This window comes from Numenius arquata, chromosome 3 (assembly GCF_964106895.1).
Source record: "Numenius arquata chromosome 3, bNumArq3.hap1.1, whole genome shotgun sequence".
Lineage (NCBI taxonomy): Eukaryota > Metazoa > Chordata > Aves > Charadriiformes > Scolopacidae > Numenius > Numenius arquata.
In genome coordinates, this window is record NC_133578.1 from 69,552,277 (window position 1) to 69,571,970 (window position 19,694).

The 19,694-nt window shown below is 44.5% G+C and overlaps 1 protein-coding gene across 1 annotated transcript in view; it reads right to left on the reverse strand.

The window, feature by feature from the left end:
* ST3GAL1 (ST3 beta-galactoside alpha-2,3-sialyltransferase 1) overlaps window positions 1–19,694 on the reverse strand; it is an 82,865-nt gene that overhangs the window by 17,815 nt on the left and 45,356 nt on the right. Inside the window, exon 2 of the mRNA XM_074145282.1 lies at window positions 8,411–9,245. Within this exon, the coding sequence (XP_074001383.1) occupies window positions 8,411–8,722 (312 nt within the window). The 5' untranslated portion in view covers window positions 8,723–9,245. The remainder of the gene's footprint in view (window positions 1–8,410; window positions 9,246–19,694) is intronic.

Genomic DNA, 19,694 nt, shown 5'->3' on the forward strand with positions numbered 1-19,694 from the left:
GCCAAATATGCACCAAAACATTTTAAAGAACATAAGTTATTCTCGGAAAAAAACAAACAAACAAAAATCTAGCTTGAACTGAGTTTGCCTGAGAAAATGCAGGTGAGGAAGGTAATTTTCAGAAAATTCTATGTATCTGAGTCCCCTTTTAAGTTAAATTGCCTTTTCAGCCAGAATGGTAGCATCAGTAAAGGAAAGGACCTGGAGCATTGACTTCTGTTTGATGCATTAAAATGGCAAGAAACATTATCGTGGACAGGCACCTCCACTGACACAGAACAAAGATCTGTGTTTTCTTTCTGTTATGCTGCTATTGGTCTAGAGTAACTCTATTGAAACCAAGTTAAAACATGGGCACCAGTGAGAAAGCAGGACACCAGTGTCCTACGATCCCTCGGTTGCACAGTTTCCACAGCAGAGATTATTACTTACGTTAGAGAATCCCTCAATGACCTTAAATAGGATGATGACCTTATCGCTCTGTGTGCTGAACATCCATACAATAAGACTTCCGTCCTTAACTCATTAAAACTGCTTTGTTTTAATTTCCTCAGTGATTATCTGATTGGACTACACTTTTCAGGCCTAATCTTCAATCAGCACTGGTTGGTCTTCGACATTTCAGCAAAACAGAGCAGAGCAGGCAATGAAGCTCGTTCACTCCAAGGCAGATACAGCTTCTAAAAGTTCAGACTTAACGTGAAGCCAGTTCCTTATTGCACAATGTTTACTTGACTTCTTGAAAAAGACCATTTTAATAGCATTACAATTACAAGCCAATTATAGTTCACTTTCCCACACCAAACTTTTGCCCTTTTTTTTAAGTAATGTTGTCTTTTCTACTTTTTTTAACAAGCTCCCACCAGTCTGGCCTTTCCCATAAATCAACAAAAGCACTGGGTGAAAGTCTGTCCATGCTGTGCAAGGCAGAGCCATGTCAGTGCCTGTGCCACGTGGCTCTGCTGGAACAACATCCTCCCTCCAATTGCCGTAGATGTGTGCCAGGGATAGGTGTGTGGATGTAGCTGCTAGAAGTGGGCTTAAATACACTGAAATACCTGACCCCTGTGTCCTGAGTGAAGTGGCTGCTTTCCTTGGAAGTCTGTGCAAGCAACAGCCCTGTCTAACGATGCAGCTTAACCTCTTGCCAAGTACAAAAAGCATCTTAACCCACCTTGTGTCCACATAGAAAATATCACTAGGTCACTTAACACTCCAGCTCCCCTCCATAAAATATTTGTCTGGCACTTGAGAGTCAACTCTTCACCTTAGGTTGTTAGAAACTATAATTGGAAGTCCAGATTGAGAAGTTTCTTAATCATCTTCACAGGGAAGACAAACTACCCTGTCCTCCCAGACTCAGAAACTCTCCACATGCAGAAGTTTACTAGCTGGTTTTACATCTTAGTTTAAAAAAAGCAAGGAAAAAAAAAAAAGGCAAGAAAAAAAAAAACCCTCAAAGTTTATGCACTTCCTTTCTTTACCCATGAATGGCTTTCCGAGGGAGAGCCTGTTCCTCTTTCTTGCACCACGCTGTGCACACCTCCATTAAGGGTGACAAAGGTTGCTGCTTTTATAAACTTCTCATAAGGCTTCCCTGGGCTCTCCAGTACCATCACTTCACCAGCAATCACCAAGAAGCAATACTCAACACTCAGCTAAGGAGATGCAAGGGGGGAGGACGTGAATTCAGCCAAGGCTGCTCAGAGCTAATAGCCCGGAATGGTGAGGACACAGCTACAGTGAGGAGAGCCTCTGAGGAAAGCTGTCCTAGTGCCTGTGCATCCCACAACCATGGACAAGTTTGACAGCATATTAAATACACCTTCAAAACCCCAATTTATTAGCAGGTAGAAAATATCCTGCTTGACCTGCAATCACTGGTGGAAAGTGAATGCAGATGGAGCATGGATCAAGAGACAACCCTCGTGGTGGACAGGCAGGTATAGCTGTGGGTCTGGCAGCAGCCAGCACTGCTGGGGCAGCCCTGCAGGCACACAGCCAGGCAGCCTGGGGAAACTGGTGTAGCAATACTGGGTTTTGTGGCTTTTATAATTTTTTTAACTGTTTTTAAAAGATAAAGAGGGAATAAAACCCCATGAGAATCTCTTTTGCACAGCCACTAATTGCCTCGCTGCAGCAGTTCGGAGGCATTAATACTCATGCAGCGCTTCCCAGCTATAAGACATTGTACAAAGATTAATCCTAGCAACAGTCTGGTGGGGCAAATCCAGGTAATCTCCATTTTGCAGACTGACTGAGAGGTTAAAAGGAAACCATCAATTTTAAAAATGCCTCCTTGGTCTGGAAAATATGGCGTTATTATTGTTATATTTAATGTCCTGCAATTACTATGCATCAAAGAGATTAAGGGGAAGAATATAGGGGTTTTCAAGAGCTTATGCTTTGTTTAATGATTTCTGTCTGTCAAAAAATATGCATTCTTAAATATGAATGTAGTGTGCATATATTATGTAAATAAGACACACTAATACGTGTATGCCAAATGGTATGATTTCTGACTTCCATGGCTGGTGCAGGTCACCTCCACGCTAGTATGAGGAGCAAAGGCCCTGCCTCCACCAGCTCTGCATGCCCTCATTTCTGGCTGCAGGATGCTTGCAGCTCAGCAGAGTGCATCGCAGAGCTTAGAGGGACCCATGAGCTTGGACCACCTTCAGACCCATCTGTCCTTGCTGTAGGAGACCCTGGAGCTGCAGCCCAGCTGGTCATATGTGGGGGCTGCCAGTGGGGATAAGAGGTAGCCCTGGGTCAGGTTCTCCCAGTATGTCCAAGGCTGGTCTAAATGTCACACTTGCACTCAAGCGGTACAACACCATGTGGGACTGGGCATGTAGCAAGCACTGGGACTAGGACCTGGAACCTGGGCTTGATTTGGTATCACCTTCTGCAGCAAACACGCTACCTTCAGAGCCGTAAGCGCCTTGTATTTCTTTCAAAATATCACAGACAGTGCCCCAGTTTCAAGGAACATTTCTGGTGATCAAAGTATTTGGGCAAATTTTCTACAAAGAGCATTCAAAACGCATGAATCAGGTGCCAAGTAGCTCTGCTGCTGTCTTAAAAATAAGTGCAGCTTCCATGACTTCCCCAGCGCATGTATTGGGGATGCCCTTTTGTTCACCGTCTGGTGAGCAAATCTTTAAGCGACATATTACATTTTCTCCTGCAAACATTAGGACTAAAAGCTAACATTTTCTTTTAGATACGCTAATCACATGGCCCCAAGAGCTGAGCTTTCTTCCAAAAAAAAAAAAAACAAACCCAAAAAAACCCAAAACCTTCAAATATCATAAGACTTGAGATAAAATTTTTTATAACATGGTAATTTATGAACAATGTGCTACAGATAAGATTGCCAGGGAACTCTGAGCCTGATTTTACTTATCACAGCTTTAGTCCATCAACCTCAATGGGGTTATTTTAGATATAGAACAGCAGGTTCTGATCTCGTATTTCTTATACTTTCTGACCACCAAAACCAATACCAGAACCCCCTGAGAATAAAACAAGAAAACTATAAATAAATGCTATGCTGTGTTTCAGCTTGCTGTGGAAATGTCCACAGCATTTGTCATGGAACAACAATGAAAAACTTGCAGGTGAACCAGCTCAGGGAGGTGGGAAAGAAAATATAAACAGAAAGAAATGCATCACATAACATAAAGTGCCAGTTCCAAAACACTGAGACTCTCACAGCCCCTGAGTGTGCCATGAGGGAAGGCAGAAGGATGGACAGACAGAGAGACATACAGGTAGAGGAGAAGAGAAAGAGGGAGAGAAGGAGAGAGAAAAGGAGGAGATGGAAGGAGGGAGGGAGGGAAGGAAGAAGGAAAGAAGGAAGGGAGAGAGGAAGGGAGGAAGGCAGGCAGGAAGGCAGGAAGGAAGGAACGAATGAACTTCTAATGAGCTGGTTACAGTTCAGAGTATTACTAATGCCCAGATCATCTCCGAGAAAGGAGGACTCCAACCCAACTTTAAGTCAAAATAAGCACAGAGCAGCCGCAGGGGTATACCCAGGAGGAGAATTTGGGCCATTATTTGTTACAGGACTAAAGTAATTAAGGGAGAGTTTATTAGCTCGGTAGATTTAAGTGAATTAAAAACAAGTAACAGCCCTGACAACAACCCCCTTGTTTCTGTGAACACAGAACATCCAGGTACATTTTCAGGTTCCTTCTCCAGAAGCAGCCCTTCCCCGTGCAGCAGGATGAGCTGCTGCAGGGATGGCGACACTGCCCTTCTCTTCCCTGCTCCTTCCCACTGTATGGTTGGTACCGCTAACTCCAGTATGGACAATGCAATTTTATTCACAGCAGCCAGGAATATTGCCTTCCAAAAAGCTACATCCCACCACACTAGAAGAGCTGAAATAATATATTCTGCAAGGAAACCATGAAGCAGCCTGGCAGCCATGTGAAGTGAAACCAAGCAAGTGAAACCACCCCATCCTTTGGCCCCAAATGTCACTTAATCTCAAATACTGGTCATTAGGCTCTGAAATCCACCCTTGCTTTCCTAGAAGTGGAGGGATACTAATGCTACAGGACTATTTGGATGAATACTTTTCATTCACATATCATAGAATCATAGAATCATGGAACAGTTCGGGCTGGAAGGGACCTCTAAAGGTCATCTAGTCCAACCCCCCTGCAATCAGCAATCCCATCCTCAACTAGATCAGGTTGCTCAGAGCCCTGTCCAACCTGACCTTGAATGTTTCCAAGGATGGGGCATCTACCACCTCTCTGGGCAACCTGTGCCAGCGTTTCCCCATTCTCGTTGTAAAAAAAATTTCTTCTTTATATCTTATCTAAAATTTATATCTAATTATATATCTAATCCAAATCTTTCCTCTTTCAGTTTAAGGCCATTACCCCTTGTCCTATTGCAACAGGCCTTGCTAAAAGGTCTGTCCCCATCTCTCCTATAGGCCCCCTTTAAGTACTGAAATGCTGCTATAAAGTCTCCTCGGAGCCTTCTCTTCTCCAGGCTGAAAAACCCCAACTCTCTCAGCCTGTCTTCATAGGAGAGGTGCTCCAGCCCTCTGATCATCTTTGTGGCCCTCCTCTGGACCCATTCCAACAGGTCCATGTCTTTCCTGTGCTGAGGGCTCCAGAGCTGGATGCAGTACTCCAGGTGGGGTCTCACCAGAGCAGAGTAAAAGGGCAGAATTGCCCCCGTCGAGCTGCTGGCCACGCTGCTTTTCATGCAGCCCAGGATACAGTTGGCTTTCTGGGCTGCAACTGCACATTGCCAGCTCGTGTCCAGCTTTTCATCCACCAACACCCCTAAGTCCTTCTCGGCAGGGCTGCTCACAATCCCTTCATCCCCAAGTCTGTGTTCATACCGGGGGTTGCTCTGACCCAGGTGCAGGACCCTGCTGGCTGAACCTCATGAGGTTCACATAGGCTCACTTCTTGAGCCAGTCCAGGTCCCTCTGGATGGCATCCCGTCCCTTGGGCCTGTCATCTGCACCACTCAACAACAGGGTTATACAGCAACAGGGTTAATGGGAAGGGAGGGCAGACTGAGCTTGGTAGACAGACAGCTCTCTGGCAAGGGCTCTGCCTGTGTTTAGTCCAAGCACATCACATGGGTCTCCCCGTGACAGGAAAGTCACAGCCTTATAATAAATAGCTCCAGTGCAGTCACCATCGTCTCAGTTACAGCATAACGAAACCACCACACTGTCTGAAGTCAGTTCCTGAGGGTGAACACACAGTCATTTCTCCCCGGAAAAGAAGTTTAAGCAACCTCAGGATTCTTCATGCCTCATTTTTTAAGAGCAAACATAGTAAAAAGTCACAAATTATTGAGCTGGCAAAGAAAATGAGAGCAAAGCATGGCCATGAGCAATGCTTTCTTTAAGACTGGCAGAAATCTCAGAATCACTTTGAAGACGAGCCTGAAAATGAACAGGATGCACCTGGGAATTACTTACTGTAGAAATGACTCTGTCTCGGAAAGGCTTACTCAAAGGAACATGTGTATAGGAAATAGTTTGCAATGAGGACCTGAGGCCACATGATGCCTGGGTTTACCCAGGAACATCTTTCAGAGGAGCCAGGGCACCTTCTCCACATACTATAGATTAGGGTAAGTATTTTCAGTAAGTAACTGATTTCCAATAAACAATGCAGTTTTGGGGGACATCAAAATATTTCACATGTTCTAGTTGAAGATAAGTTCTGGCTGAAAAAAAATATGGTGGAAGAAGTGTAGAAATCTTAGAAGATTTATTTTTACCATCTAAAAAAAAATGCTTTGATTTTGTGTTCTGAAATGGTATATTCCCTTTGAACTTGACCTGAATTCAAAAAAATGAATGAAAACACTAAAAATAAGGTTAGACAGCCCTGAAAATTAACGGACAGCTTTTATTTGGGCTGGGGGTGGGGGAAGAGGGAAAGAAAAAAGACTTCTGGCTGTCCTGAAAGTCAGTATTTTTTAATTTAGCTGAAAAAGAAACAACTCTACTCCCCAAAAAAATCTGTTTCGAGTTGAGCTGAAGTAAGATATTTGTGGGTTTTGTTGGGCTTTTTTTAGTTCCACTACAAGAAGGAGAATCAGAAATTCAGACTTCTGTACTGAACATCCTGAGCTTTTTCTTCCTTTTTAGTGTTGTCTTTTTTTTTCTTTTAAGAGAATGGACTGAAACTTCATGTTTAAATAAAAATGGGGTCTGTGCAGAATGCAGCGTGGCTTTGCTCAGGGGTAATGTGCAAGCCCTTGGTAGATCCCCCTTAGCACAGGCACCCTATCCACCCAGCCTTGTCTCGCAGGACTCCTCCTCAGCCTGGGTGCTGCAGGAGCACACCCAACACCAATGCCAGGATTTAGGATTGATCAGCCCACTGTCTCCTCAGCACCTCCTCAAGGTGATGAGTGCTCCCAGTTTTTGTATTGAGAGGCAATCGGAAGGCACCTCACAACCAGCCTCAACAAACATTGTGTCCATGAGCAACCTCATCCTCTCATCTACTGAGCTTGATCTGGGGTATCCCCTCTCCTAAAATTGCCACCAGCTCAGCTCCCTAGTGAAATTTCAGCCCAGGACAAGGGGAACCAGGACCTGAGCTTACCATCTTCCCTTCTCATGACTCCAGCAAATCCCAGCTAGGAAACATGGGGACCAGAAGGAAAAGTGTCTGGGGGCTGCAAGAAGAAACACGAGCAATGGGAAATCTGAGTCATGGCCAAGGGAGAGGTGAAAGGATGCAATGCTAGAATATGTGGGACTTATGGCAAAAAGGAGGGTTGCATCATAAAATCATTAATGCAGTAGTTAACAACATTGTTCAGTGGCATCTCTTTTTCACCAGTAAATGTGACAGCCAATGAGTGACAAGTGATAAATCAAATAAAGCCTCATTCCCACAGCACTTGACACCTCCTCCAAAACCTAAATGCCCCGCTGTGAAAGTCGGTGCCTGCTGGAGGAAGCTTCCCAAAGTACCAGGGAAGAGCTGAAAGCCCCAAATTCAACATCAAAGGTTGTACTTACCACAGGACACTAAGGTGCAGGAAACTGTGTGTTCAAAGGAAGGCACAGGGAGACTATTTTTTCTGAAGAGAGGGAAAGCAACTCGTAATGAAACTGGGATTTGATGGGGGTTGTTGCAGCCAGAACCTGCTCTTTTGCAGCTCGGCAGTGCAGGCCATGAGCAATTCGTTTAATCAATGTCTTGTTCAAGAGAACATAAAAGGGGCTTTAATTAGGTAAAATGTCAAGATATGCCTTTTTCCCGCCTGTGCTTTTCGAAGAAGGTATCCGTTAGCTTTCATGATGCTAGGATAGGGCTCTTTGGACCACCCTGCTCAAGGATGCGCAGGGGCTGCTCCTTCTCAGTGACCCACGGCTGCCCATGAGCTTTACAGACACGTTTTACACCACCAGCCACAACAGGGACCATTCTCATACACATGGAATTAGTCATTTTCTGTTTAATCCTGCTAATTATTCACGTCTTATGGTAGGGAGAGCCCCAGGTGAATTACACACTTCACAATGAGTTTGCTTTGCTACCTCGATGGACAGCAAAAGCCCTTTTTACCATCTGAAGCCAAACAAGCCAGTTTTGGAAGTCTAGTCTTTCAAAGAGAAGGGAGAAAAAAAGGCAATATTACCATTTGCAAATTCTGAATTTACCACTTATCTCTGCCAGGGACTTTTCTAGCTTGGAGCAAGTGAACGTGCGCTCTGAGTGCCTGTGAGCTAAACAGCAGCACGAACGCCCACTTCCTTCCACCTCTGCCTCTGCCTTGTCAGCTGAGATGAAAAATGCTTTTAGCAGGAACCGTCTCTCGCTATCTGCTCGGCATCGCTCAAAGCCCGACACCGCAACCGTCGCACGAACGCGGGGCCGTATCCACACCTCTCACTTACCAGCCACCACCTGTAGCTGTCTTCTGGGATCAAGGCATTCTGTGAGGTCAGGAAAGGTTGCATAGTTGAATTAAATCTCTGATCGAACCAGAGGGAACTCCCCAGCTCAGAAATGCACGTGCGACAGCTGCATGGTCTCCTGGGGAACTTGAAGAGTTTTTGGACTTGCTCTGAAAACTGCATGATGAGATGTCTCAGATCCCAGGAGGTCGTGCTCACCTGGTGCGTGTAGTTCAGCAGAAATGACGTTACTGTGATGAGCAAAAAGGCGAAGGTAAACACTTTCACGTTCCTCCTCCTTACGACGACCATCTTTCCACTCGGGTTCTGCCACCACCACTGGCCAAGCACGATGTAGGGTCCAACGTAAGGCAAAAAGGAAATGGTGCTGCAGGCACCTGCCAGTTACCACCCTGGGCTTAGGCTGCACATACCGACTCCACTCCCTCCATCAATAGGGGAAGAAGATTCATTTTCCCCAAGTGGTCTTAAAAAAGGCAAAACTGGGTATTTCATCTTCTCACCGTGCTTCCAAGTCTTTTCCACCTCTCTGTGACCTGCTGCTAACCTCTCCTGATGAGGGTTCAATGAAGTTGAACCTTCTTGCCCTTCCACAGACCAGAAGATTTAGAGGAGAACAATATCAGCATTAAAATTTAGGTTTTCTATGTGGGACCAAGCCATAAATTAAAGCAAGCAAACTGTAGAAAGAAGAGGGTAGTTATATTTTTTTCTTGGAAGTTAGTTCAAGAAGGATCAAATCATCCAGGGATGTATATTCCAGCAGAGAGACGTGCTTTGATGTCCATTTAAGCCATGGAGAACAGTTTGCAGCCTGGAAATACACAAAAAAAAAAAAAAAAATTATTGTCAGAAAGTCTTTTGCATTCCTCCCAAACTAATTTATCTGCTTTTCTCTCCTTGTACGAAAACTTCTGATCAGCTCAGAGCCCTCAACACAGCTGCACATTCTGCTGTGGTATTTGCATACTAAGAAGTTTCAGGGCGAAATCTCTGAAAGGGCAGAGTATCAACCTGTGGACATCGAGTCCCTTTCTATTGAATCAGCCCTGGCTGCCTTTGAATTACAGTTTGTAGCCATTTGAATGGCAATGACTCACCTCCTTCCCTCAGGCTGACCTTCGTAGCCCCAAGATACACAGTAAGGTGTTCATAACTCAAAGCAGCTGAACAGAAAGCACCCGGCAAAGAAAGGAGGAGCAGGACAGGGAGAAAGAGGAATCGGTTCCTTTCTCTTCCTCACCCGTTTTTCAAGGATCAAGTTTGGACTCAAAGTTTCAGAGAAAGCCAAGCAAGAACAGCTCATACGTCCTGGGACAAATAGGGGAAATCAAACGACAAACAGCTTTTGTTTCATGTGGATTATTGCTCTTTTTGCTGCCAAGGAAGGCTAGGCGAGGGATCTCAGAGAGTTCCTGTGAGATTCCGAGCCAGGCAGAGAGGCTGGGAGCTGCTTCACCTTGGCGAGTCGGGGAAAAGAAGGACCTGGAGCTGCTCTCTGTTCCCCTCCTGGTGTTCCCTGCCTGGCAGCAGTGATTTAAACAAGTTTTTAAAAGCCAAAAAATGGATCCCTTCCTCCCAAGATGCCATTGTTTTGTGGGAAGAAAAAAAGTGTTGTGGTTTTTAAAACTTTGGATGTTTGCAAAAAGCCCCAAAAGTGCCATTACTTAAATATCACTCTTTTGATTAAAAAAAAAAAAAAAAAACAAACCACCACAATAAAAAAGAAGACAAAAAAAATCAGAGCAGCATCTATGGCAGAATATACGCAATTTATGAACAAGCAAAAGCCCAGCAAAAGAAGTCTCACCCAGCTGCAGGCTTCAGGACAGCAAACAAAAAGCAAAACTGTTACCATTAAAAAACATCATTTTAACCCACTCTGTGCACCACATTGATGCAAGATCGTCCTCATTTCATCACCCAAATCTGTTGCTTATCCAGACATGGGGGAAGCGCATCTGGTGAACACAGTTCTGGGCTGAGGGCAGCATCCCCAGCTCTGCTGCTGGCTTTTCTCCTGAGGATCTGCGAGGACCTGCCCAAGGCCAAACTGCTTTTCCAAAGGGTTTGACATGGTGTCCTGGAGACAGCACAAGCCCGGTTTTTAAAGGCAGTGTGTAAATATTTACCGAGTCCCGTAAAGCCAAATCCGGAGGCAGGAGCCCCAGACCGTGGTCTTAAGCCTTTGCCCTGCTTCAGGTCTCTCATCTGCAGCACATGATGGGCAGCGTGTGCTGTTCAATTAGCTGCTGTTTGCCAAATGCCTCGAGATTTATTTTAAGTCTGGCCCCCTACAAATGCATTTACAGGAGCTCAAGGGCTGACAAGTGGGTCAGGCTGGATAACAAAAGGCTTTATTAACCCCAGCTGCGCGGGCTCGCCCGCACCAGTAAATTAAACGGCACCAGGGAATAACCCTGCGCTTGCTTTAACTTTTTAGAGGGAAGTTTTGGAGCTAACCAGAAATCTTCCAAACTATTGCCGGGCACAATTTGGGTATCTCAAGCCAAAAGGCAGTAGGGATGCTGCCGCTGTGCCTTGGAGAGTTAGAAAGGCAGCTTGAGAGCAGGGGCCCCCCATGCACAGCCCCGTCCGCACCAGCTGGCCTCTGTGTTGGAGCGCGACCACAAACACATTTGCTTTACTAGCCTGGATGTAGTTGTTTGTCTAAATAAAAACACAGCTGCTACCCCCCCCCCCCCCCCCCAAAATACACTAGATCCCAGGACCAGATTGATTCTCCATTTATGGACCGGATAATTCCAGTGTTGCAATGCTGGTGGGTCGAACCCCTACTGCTGTTAGCACTCGCCCAATTCAATATTTGTAAACGCAGCTCCTGCTCTTCTATTATTTTTTTAAGTGGAGGAGAGAGGGGGATTATGCAGCCCTTCTTGGAAAAGCCTATAAAATGGAGTATTGTTCACGAAAGAAACAGTTCTGGCCTCCAAAACAAACAGCTATTTCACCAGATTTATATATTTTTTTTTTTTTTTTGGCAACTGAGCTAAGGTTAAACTTATATTTAGTATTTGAAAAGAAAAAAAAACAAACCAGTATTTATGCAGCGGACTGCAGTGTAACAAACTCCTAATCGCTCTGTCTTTTATAGCACATAATGGGAAGGTGAGAAACCAGAACTCCCATGGCCTTTTTCCATTGTGGAAATATACACCAGATACTCTTATTTTAATTCTCACTATTTACAATTTCCTATAAATGCTCGTGTTTCCTATGGATACTCAGGATTGAAAAAAAAAATATATATATAACCTGACAGAAAGGCTCTGGGGACTATAAATGTGATTCAGGGCCTGAGGAAAAGGAAGGCTGAAATGAATGGAATATACTTTCATCAAGTTCACTGGGACTTGGACCCGGCCCATTTTTTTCCTTTCTTAAAACACGTTACATCCAAGCCAGACGTCAGTATTTTCATTCTTCCCAGCATCTTGCACCGCATCTCAGGCCACCCCTGAGTCTCCCTCTGCTCACATGTTTTCATAAATCTTTGCAAAAGGGTTTCCAAAGGATTTGCCAAGATGCCAGGAAGCAGTAAGGGCAGGGACGATGCCGAAGCAGCAGCTAGTGCGGGAAACCACAAAGGGCTGCCAACCCAAGCTGTTAGGAATGTGCTTTACCTCCTGATACTATTTGCAATAGTTAATTTAAGTCATTACAAGTTAAATAGAGTGATACCAGCCACGGTCCTTATCAACATACCTCGGCGTGACCTTGGCACTCGTGCAACTGTGAACATGCTATTTTGGCCTCAAACCCAGAAACAATTTCTGGGGACTTCAGGTAAGAAGATTCAAATTATGTGCCCAGCCCTTGTCCCAGCTACGGTCCCCTCAGAGTTAAACAGAGTTTAAGTACAGCCTGCATGCGGCTGTGCCTGTGGGCAGCTGTCCCAGCTCAGCTCAAGCGAGCAGCAGGTTAAGCTACCTTAAGTGATTGGATGCTTACGGTCTTATTTGTGGTCTGGATTTCTCCTGCTACCTTCCCACCTCCTCCCCCTTCCTACCTATACCCTTGTCTGTGTGTAAGACACCCCTGTACATGCCAGGATAACTTATATTTATGCTGCCAACTCCCAGCACCCAGTGACATGAAATACAGGGAAAATGTGAAATGATGTTCCCGGGGAAGAGCAGAGGGGCAGGTTCAGCAGAAGGGGCAGGTTCCTCCAAGCTCTGCCCCGAGTGTAGGAGTGGGTCCAGTGTAGTCATAAAGGAGAGCAGAGCTTAGTCTTTGGTCTACATTTTCTGTTATAAAATATACTGAGATCAATCCATTGTGACTGTTTGCCTTCATTGTCTTCATGCATTTTAGAAAGAAGGAATAGAAAGAGCTTTTTTTTCTTTCCTTTTTTTTTCCCCAGGGTAGATCTTTTTTGCATTGTAAAGTCACAATCTGAAGAATGTCCCTAGTCCCTTGCCAGTTTGGCAATTAATAGACAAGGATAAAAACACATCAGTTCAATGGACTAATATAAAGCAGTTCTTAACATCTTAAGGAAATATTTTTTTTTCTTTTGACAAATCCACCTACAAATGCAATGTATTCTTAGTGCACTTGTTAGGTTACGTGATAAAAGCTTGTCTGCACACCCACAAAGGAGTACAGAGAGACAATGGCAGGAGGGGGACAAATAATACCTTGTCCTGAAGGCTCCCAGGTCCATCCCAGGGACCATCAGCCCAACAAAGGCCTGTTTCCTTAAGCACAGAGAAGCACTGTTCCCACACTGCACAAAGGTGGGAACCCAAATTAAGGACTCAGAAGGAACACTCTGCCTATGTCCCTCCCAGGGCTGGCCCAGAGGAGCCTCAGCTCCAGGCATGAAACTCACACAGATAAATCAACACCAGAGCACCTTTGGGACCGAGATGGGTTGCTGCCTGGGGGCATGGGATACATGGGGTGCAAGGGAAGAGCATTTGGGGATTGCACAAGATCTGTGTGGTCAGCCACACAATATTAGCAGAATTATTGGTTTCTTGAATTTTTTTTAAGATGGGTATTAAAAAAAAAAGTGTGTGAAAATTAATAATGAAAAAATATTGAGGGAAAAAAAAAAAAAATCACTGTACTTCTTCTCATCCCCCCCCAGGTTGTAAATGTCCCACTATGGTAGAGTTTGACCCCTTTTTGATGCCCACTTTGCAAGCAAAGAAGTACTTAGTACCAGCACCACTTTGAGGAGATCTTTGCTACCTTGCGTTAGATGCTGACTCTTCGGGATCCAGCTTTTGTCTTCTGGTCTGTAACTCACATTAAAACCCCAGTGCAAAACACTTCTCTAGTTTCTCAGCATTTTCCAGACACAGCGTGTCGGGCAGACCAGCACAAAGGCAACCGGGAACAGCATCCCCGTACAGAGATATTTCCAGCTTTCTATTCACTTCTTGAATAGTTCAAAGGTCTGAAGTCCTTTACATACCCACCAGCCCTGGCAGAAGCTAGGGAAGGACAACGTGACCTACTGCGGCCCTCTCATGACTGATGGTGGCCATCGTACAACCCTTCTACAGCCCACAGTATTTTCCAGCTGGAAACTGTATACTTCAAGGAGTAGAAATTTGCTGCAATTCGACTTCAAGAGACTGTGCTGTGCTAGAAAGGTCTCGGTAGCAGAACTGCAAATGCCCATTTTCAGAAGCACAGCTCAGATTTCCCTCCCTCTCCCCAAAACCTCCAAAGATGAATTAGTTTCCCAGCTAAGCCACTGACAGTTATATTGTTATAAAGCCTTTTGGCAACACAAACAGTATGTACTCAAGCACCCTTCCTGCTGTTTTGGGACTTCCTTCCCATCCACACTTCTTGTGAGTAACTACTTGAGCAACCCTCGGTCTCAAAGCCCTGGCCTGGGAGAGGATGGAAGGTTAAATCTTGCTTTACTGCACCCACGAAGGCCCAGAGCAGTCTCAGAAGATGTCATCCTAGGGCAGCAAAAAGCCTGTCTCTGGAAAAATACACATAAATTTCCGCCCCAGGTCTGTGCTTAGGCCTGGAGAGGAACAACAGAGGGGACTGTTTCTCTCCAAACCACAGGCTTGTCTGCCTTGCTCTGCTCATCACTGGCTACCTCCCACTGCTTGGAGCTGGCTGACATTTATAAAGAAACACTTCATTGGTCTGACACCTTGCCAGAGACCTCTGAGCATGAGGCTTCTGCTACGTGAGATAGATTGTGCAAGCTCCAGGAGATCAGTCTCAGCGGCACTGAAGGCCATACAAAGGCTGGAGACAGGAGGGAATTCTGCCTGTGCCCTTGCTCAGCCTTCGCAACTTCAGCCTCTTCACGGTGTGACTCCTGACATGCTGCTGGCCCCATGGTGCTGGCAGGCAAAAGTGGCCTCTGTCGTTCTCACCAAAAGCCATCACAGGCTGCAGTTTTGGAAAAGCACCAGCTGCCACATGACTTTGCTCTTTTCCATCTATAACAATTAAAATCAGACTGCATTTTGTTCCTCAGAGCTAAGTGACACCTCTCTCCTGTCCATCTTTAGATCCTCACAGGGATGTCATAGGTGCTGCTGTCTTGTGTGCCTACAGCCATAGAAGAGCATCCTCAAGTCCCACCTGCCTTTTAATCAGGGAGAAAATCATAGATTCATAGAATCTTTTAGGTTGGAAAAGACAAAGAGCACTTGATTAAGATCATCAAGTCCAACCATAAACCTAAAACTGCTGGACTCCATGATGTGTAACTCTTCTGCCCCATCCCTGACCATGCTGTGAACATAAATCTATTTGACTATCAATCACTGTCAAACAGGGTTGCAGCATCCAAGCCAGGCAAGCTGGTTTCTATATCACTCTCGGATTTATTAAAATGCTTACCCTAAGCAACTCCAATCAGGAACATTTAAGCCATGAGAAAAAGTAGCTGTAGACAAATTTGAAGGCAGCAACTCCTCCATGCCTCTTGAATTTGGAGCCAACTATTGGGCAGCATTTCATCCATCACAGTGAACAGAAGTAAAACTGGAGGTGGTTTATGGAGCATAACTGCATGGCATTTTAGGTGCCAGCGATCTGAAAAGAAATCACTATGTATTTATGTCTTACCAGTGAGCAGGTTTGCTGGCAGGCTCGGGCTGGCCAGGTAGATAGGAGATCTCCCTGGTACTGTAACACACTCTAACACAGCCCGCCCTGCCTACGTGCATAATAGATCTGTGCAGTCAGGGTAAGCAAACAGCTTTTTGTGCAAGATGTGTATAAGATTAACAGAAACTTGGGGGGGTGAGGGGAAGTTGCTTTCTGTTGCCTCGAAATAAATCTTTATCTTGGCAGATTTTATCAGGCATGTTGCTGAGTGGTCTGGAAATGAAAACTCCCCCGCAATGCTTGAGGAAAGGGCTGGAGGCTCTGTCTTGGAAAGGGTCATGATTCTGCCTGTACCTTTGGGCACTGAGAGCTGCCATCCCTGCCTCCTCCCACCAGGGTGAAGACCTTGTGTCCTCCACTGCTGCGGAGGGGTTTGGTGCAGCAAAAGCTTCCTCTTCCCTTGCATACCAAGAGCCAGTTCCTGCAAGGGGTGTTTGGTCTAGAGAAATTGCCATGTTAATATCCAGGATTAATTGTGCTGTCCTCCCTGGGCTACAGTTCCTACTCATGTCTTCAGGCCAAGTGGGAATTTTTGCTTTGAATGGGGCTGGAAGTGCCACAAAAGATGTTTGGCTCCAAAATCTCTGCCCTTGCCTGTCCACACTGTCTATGGCAGAGGTTGTCTTTGGTGCAGAGCATGGAGAGGAGTGGATGCTCCAACCACCTCTCCTGTGGAGTTACAGGCCAATTTTGCTCCACTGCTGGGGAGCCAGTGTGGTCAGAAATGTGTCTGAAACAAAGTTTGCTCCAACCAATGGAGCTTGTATCAGCCTTTAAATGAAGAAGCATCCAGGAAAAAGTGACACCCCGGGCTTAAGTTTTTCCTCTCCTGGTTGATCCCAAATCTCACATTTGATGCTGCAAATTAATTCCAGGATCCCAACCAGCCTGTCGCCTTTCTGATAAATGCCATGTCCCCTACTGCTATCTCTTCATGCAGAACCTGGTCTTCAGCCTTGAGAGAGGAGTGAAACTGAGTTTGGGGTGAAGGGCAAAGCTGGGGGGAGCCTGGCTCCCTCCCCTGGTGGCACCAGCTATGCAAGGACACCATTCACCTGTGTATCACTTACCACTGGGAAACACACAGATGATTGTGGCTGTGGAGCTAAACCCATGATCAATTTATTTCCAGTGGGAGCTATAATGTAAATAAATCACTGTTTATATAACAGCTCTTTGTTACTACATCCAGGGTTGGCATCATGCCAGGCTTAGTGAAAAAGCTCACTGATAATGTACCAAAATTTACCAATATAAGCCAAATCTTAACTCTTCCAGGTTATTACGGTGCCAAGGGAGAACTCAGCCACGTCTGCAGACAATGAATCAGCAGCCCTTTGCAAACCTGCCCCTGGGTGCCTTCTTAATGGGATAAACTGGGAAAGACCAGTGAAAAGGGCGATTAATTCAAACGTAATGGGCAGCTCCACTACCGACCTGTTAATGGTCAATTCCTTTGACTCAGTCCTCAGATCAAGTATTTTCAGTACAAAATATGAGCACCAGAAAAAGAGCACTGTCCAGCCAAGCCGTGAACAGCAGTGATTATGGCCAAGAGGCCGGAGGCTGCCAGTTCGCACCAGGGATGTTCTGAAAACCAGCAGTGGAAAAATAAGCTGCTGGTATTAACATCTTCCACAGCCTCTGTCTTGCTATAAAGTGATTTTTGAAGGAGCCCTTCCTCTTTGCACATACTCTATTAATCAAGAAATGGCACCTCTGCTTCCCTGGTGGTACTTCATTTTCTCTCATATATTCCAAATCCTCTTCCCCACAGACACACTGATGTTTTGAATAGGAAATATATCACTACAAGCTCTTAAAAAATACTCTTTTCCTTCCTTCCTAATCCTGCAGTTTGTAATGCTGGGCAGATACACAGGATTAACTTGCTGGACTACGAGAGCTTTTCTGTGGTGGGACAATATCTACTGATGGGTTGGGATGGAACTTCTTGTGTTGTTTTTATTCAGTCTGGCACACTGCAAGCTGGGGCAATGAAAATAATAACTCTGGTGAAAATCCTATTCTAAAATTCACTCACTCACTAAAATCCATTCACTCTACCTCTGTGAATTGCTCTACTTTGAAGAGTTCTTTAAAAACATCCAAGCAGACAACCTGATACATAAAAATTGCTGTTTGATTCCTGTTGACAACCATTGACGGCAGAGAGTCCATGGTGGACAGAGTGCCCTTGTAGCCTCAAATCCTTCCCATGCCATTAGGTGATTTGTAGGCTGGGATCAAAGCTCTGCTTACCCTTTGCTGGGAAAAAGGAGCTATCAACAGGATTTCCAGGACATCTATGTGTGTTTGCACCTAGCATAATTCTTTAAAGGTTCATAATAGGACAACCCTAGAGCTGGAGCTGGCAAGTTTTTCCAGCACAGTTTTTGGGGTTTTTTTTGTTTGGTTGTTGTTGGGGTTTTTTTAATCAGTTTGTCAACACTGAATCTTTCTGTGGATTTTCTCTTTCAAGAAACTTTAATGAAAGAAAGATCTTCAACATTTTAAATGAAAAATTCTAGTGTTCATTTTGAAAAAAAATCTTCTTCTAGAAAATGTGTAATTTATGGTAATTAAAGGAAAGCAAAACATTTAGAAGTTTAAAATGAAAAAAAAAAAAACAACCCAAAACCTCTATTTTCACTTGTGCTAGGAGAAGGGTGAAAAAAAATTATCACCTCTTCTTTTTGGTTTTACTTCATATTGGCTATGTGTTTTTTTTAAGTTTTGCTAATTCCCCAGAGACAGTAAGAACACTACTTTCAGGTAATCCAAATACAAAAAGACAAATTAACAGTGGCAACAGTAGAAGCAGATACAGAGGCAAGCTAAAAGTATTGTAGAAGTCAATTCCTGTACATGCATTAGTTTCAGTTTTATAGGATTACAGGAGAGGATATAGGATTATTTCAGATTATAGGACACTTTAAACTAGAAGTGGAACTCAATCACATTGATAGCAGGTGTTTTCCTAGACCGTCTGTGAATATCCAGCTCAAAAAATATTCACCAATCTATTTCTTGGTTAAAACTGTAGGGAAATGTATGTGACTATAAATACAGTTGTTCATGTGGAACAGACTTCAAAGAATATGTTGTGAAGAACCCTGATTTCTGATATTAAGAATGTGATTAACACACCGCAGGGACCTTCATGGCATTATAATTCCAAATGCAGAGAAAGATTAGATGATAATGATCATATTGATGGTATGTCAGTAATCCCCAAGATATAGGAAATATATTTCTGGGCCCATGCGAGCATCTCCGACTCTATTTGCTGGGATTCCTGCCTTGAAGCAATACCAAGCAGTTGTTGGCACTGTGAGGTTGTTAACTCGTGTTCACACTGATGGGCTCCTCGTTAAACCAACAGTGTTTCTCTTACAATCGATGACACCAACTGATACAGCTCTGCATTAAACATTTATTCATCAGACAAACTGAATTCACTCTGGAGAAGGTTTAATGACACTACAGGGACTTTCTCCTTCATTAACCTGGGATTTACGCTTAGTCTTTCTTTTGCTATGAAGGTGTCAAACTGCCGACAATTAAATTCAGGGGTGTTTTAGCATCTGTGCCTTGTCTGGACCTGGCAGTTAGTGCAAATTACGGCAAAGACAAAATAATACTTCGAGTCTGTGCACACTTATAAGAATTTCGCAGCCACAGTAAGTTTGTAAGGAGTCAATAAATAATACACTAAAATTATATCACAGATATAAGTAACAAATTTGATAATTAATATACTGTGTTACAAGCCAGAATTACAAAGCCATTAGGCAGCTCATTTAATTGATTGATCATTTACATGTCCTTAGTAGGAGCCCTTGACCTATTTGAAACCAAATGCACTTGCTCTTGCTCCCAGCCCGGGCATCATCCAACCCCCCTGCATACGGTGATGGTCCCATTCCAGCTTTTGCCCCACATCTACAACAGTGTTGACAGTCATGAAAGAAATGAGTGATTCAGACTGCCTTTTATCCAGAGGACTGCCAGACCTTAGGTTGTCTCTAATACCTCACGGAAAGAAGTAGCTGCACAGAAAATGTAAAGTGAATGTGTCCCTTTGGTGCTCCATCAGTGGAAGCTTTGCTTTGGACTCTGAGGTAGCCTGGGTATG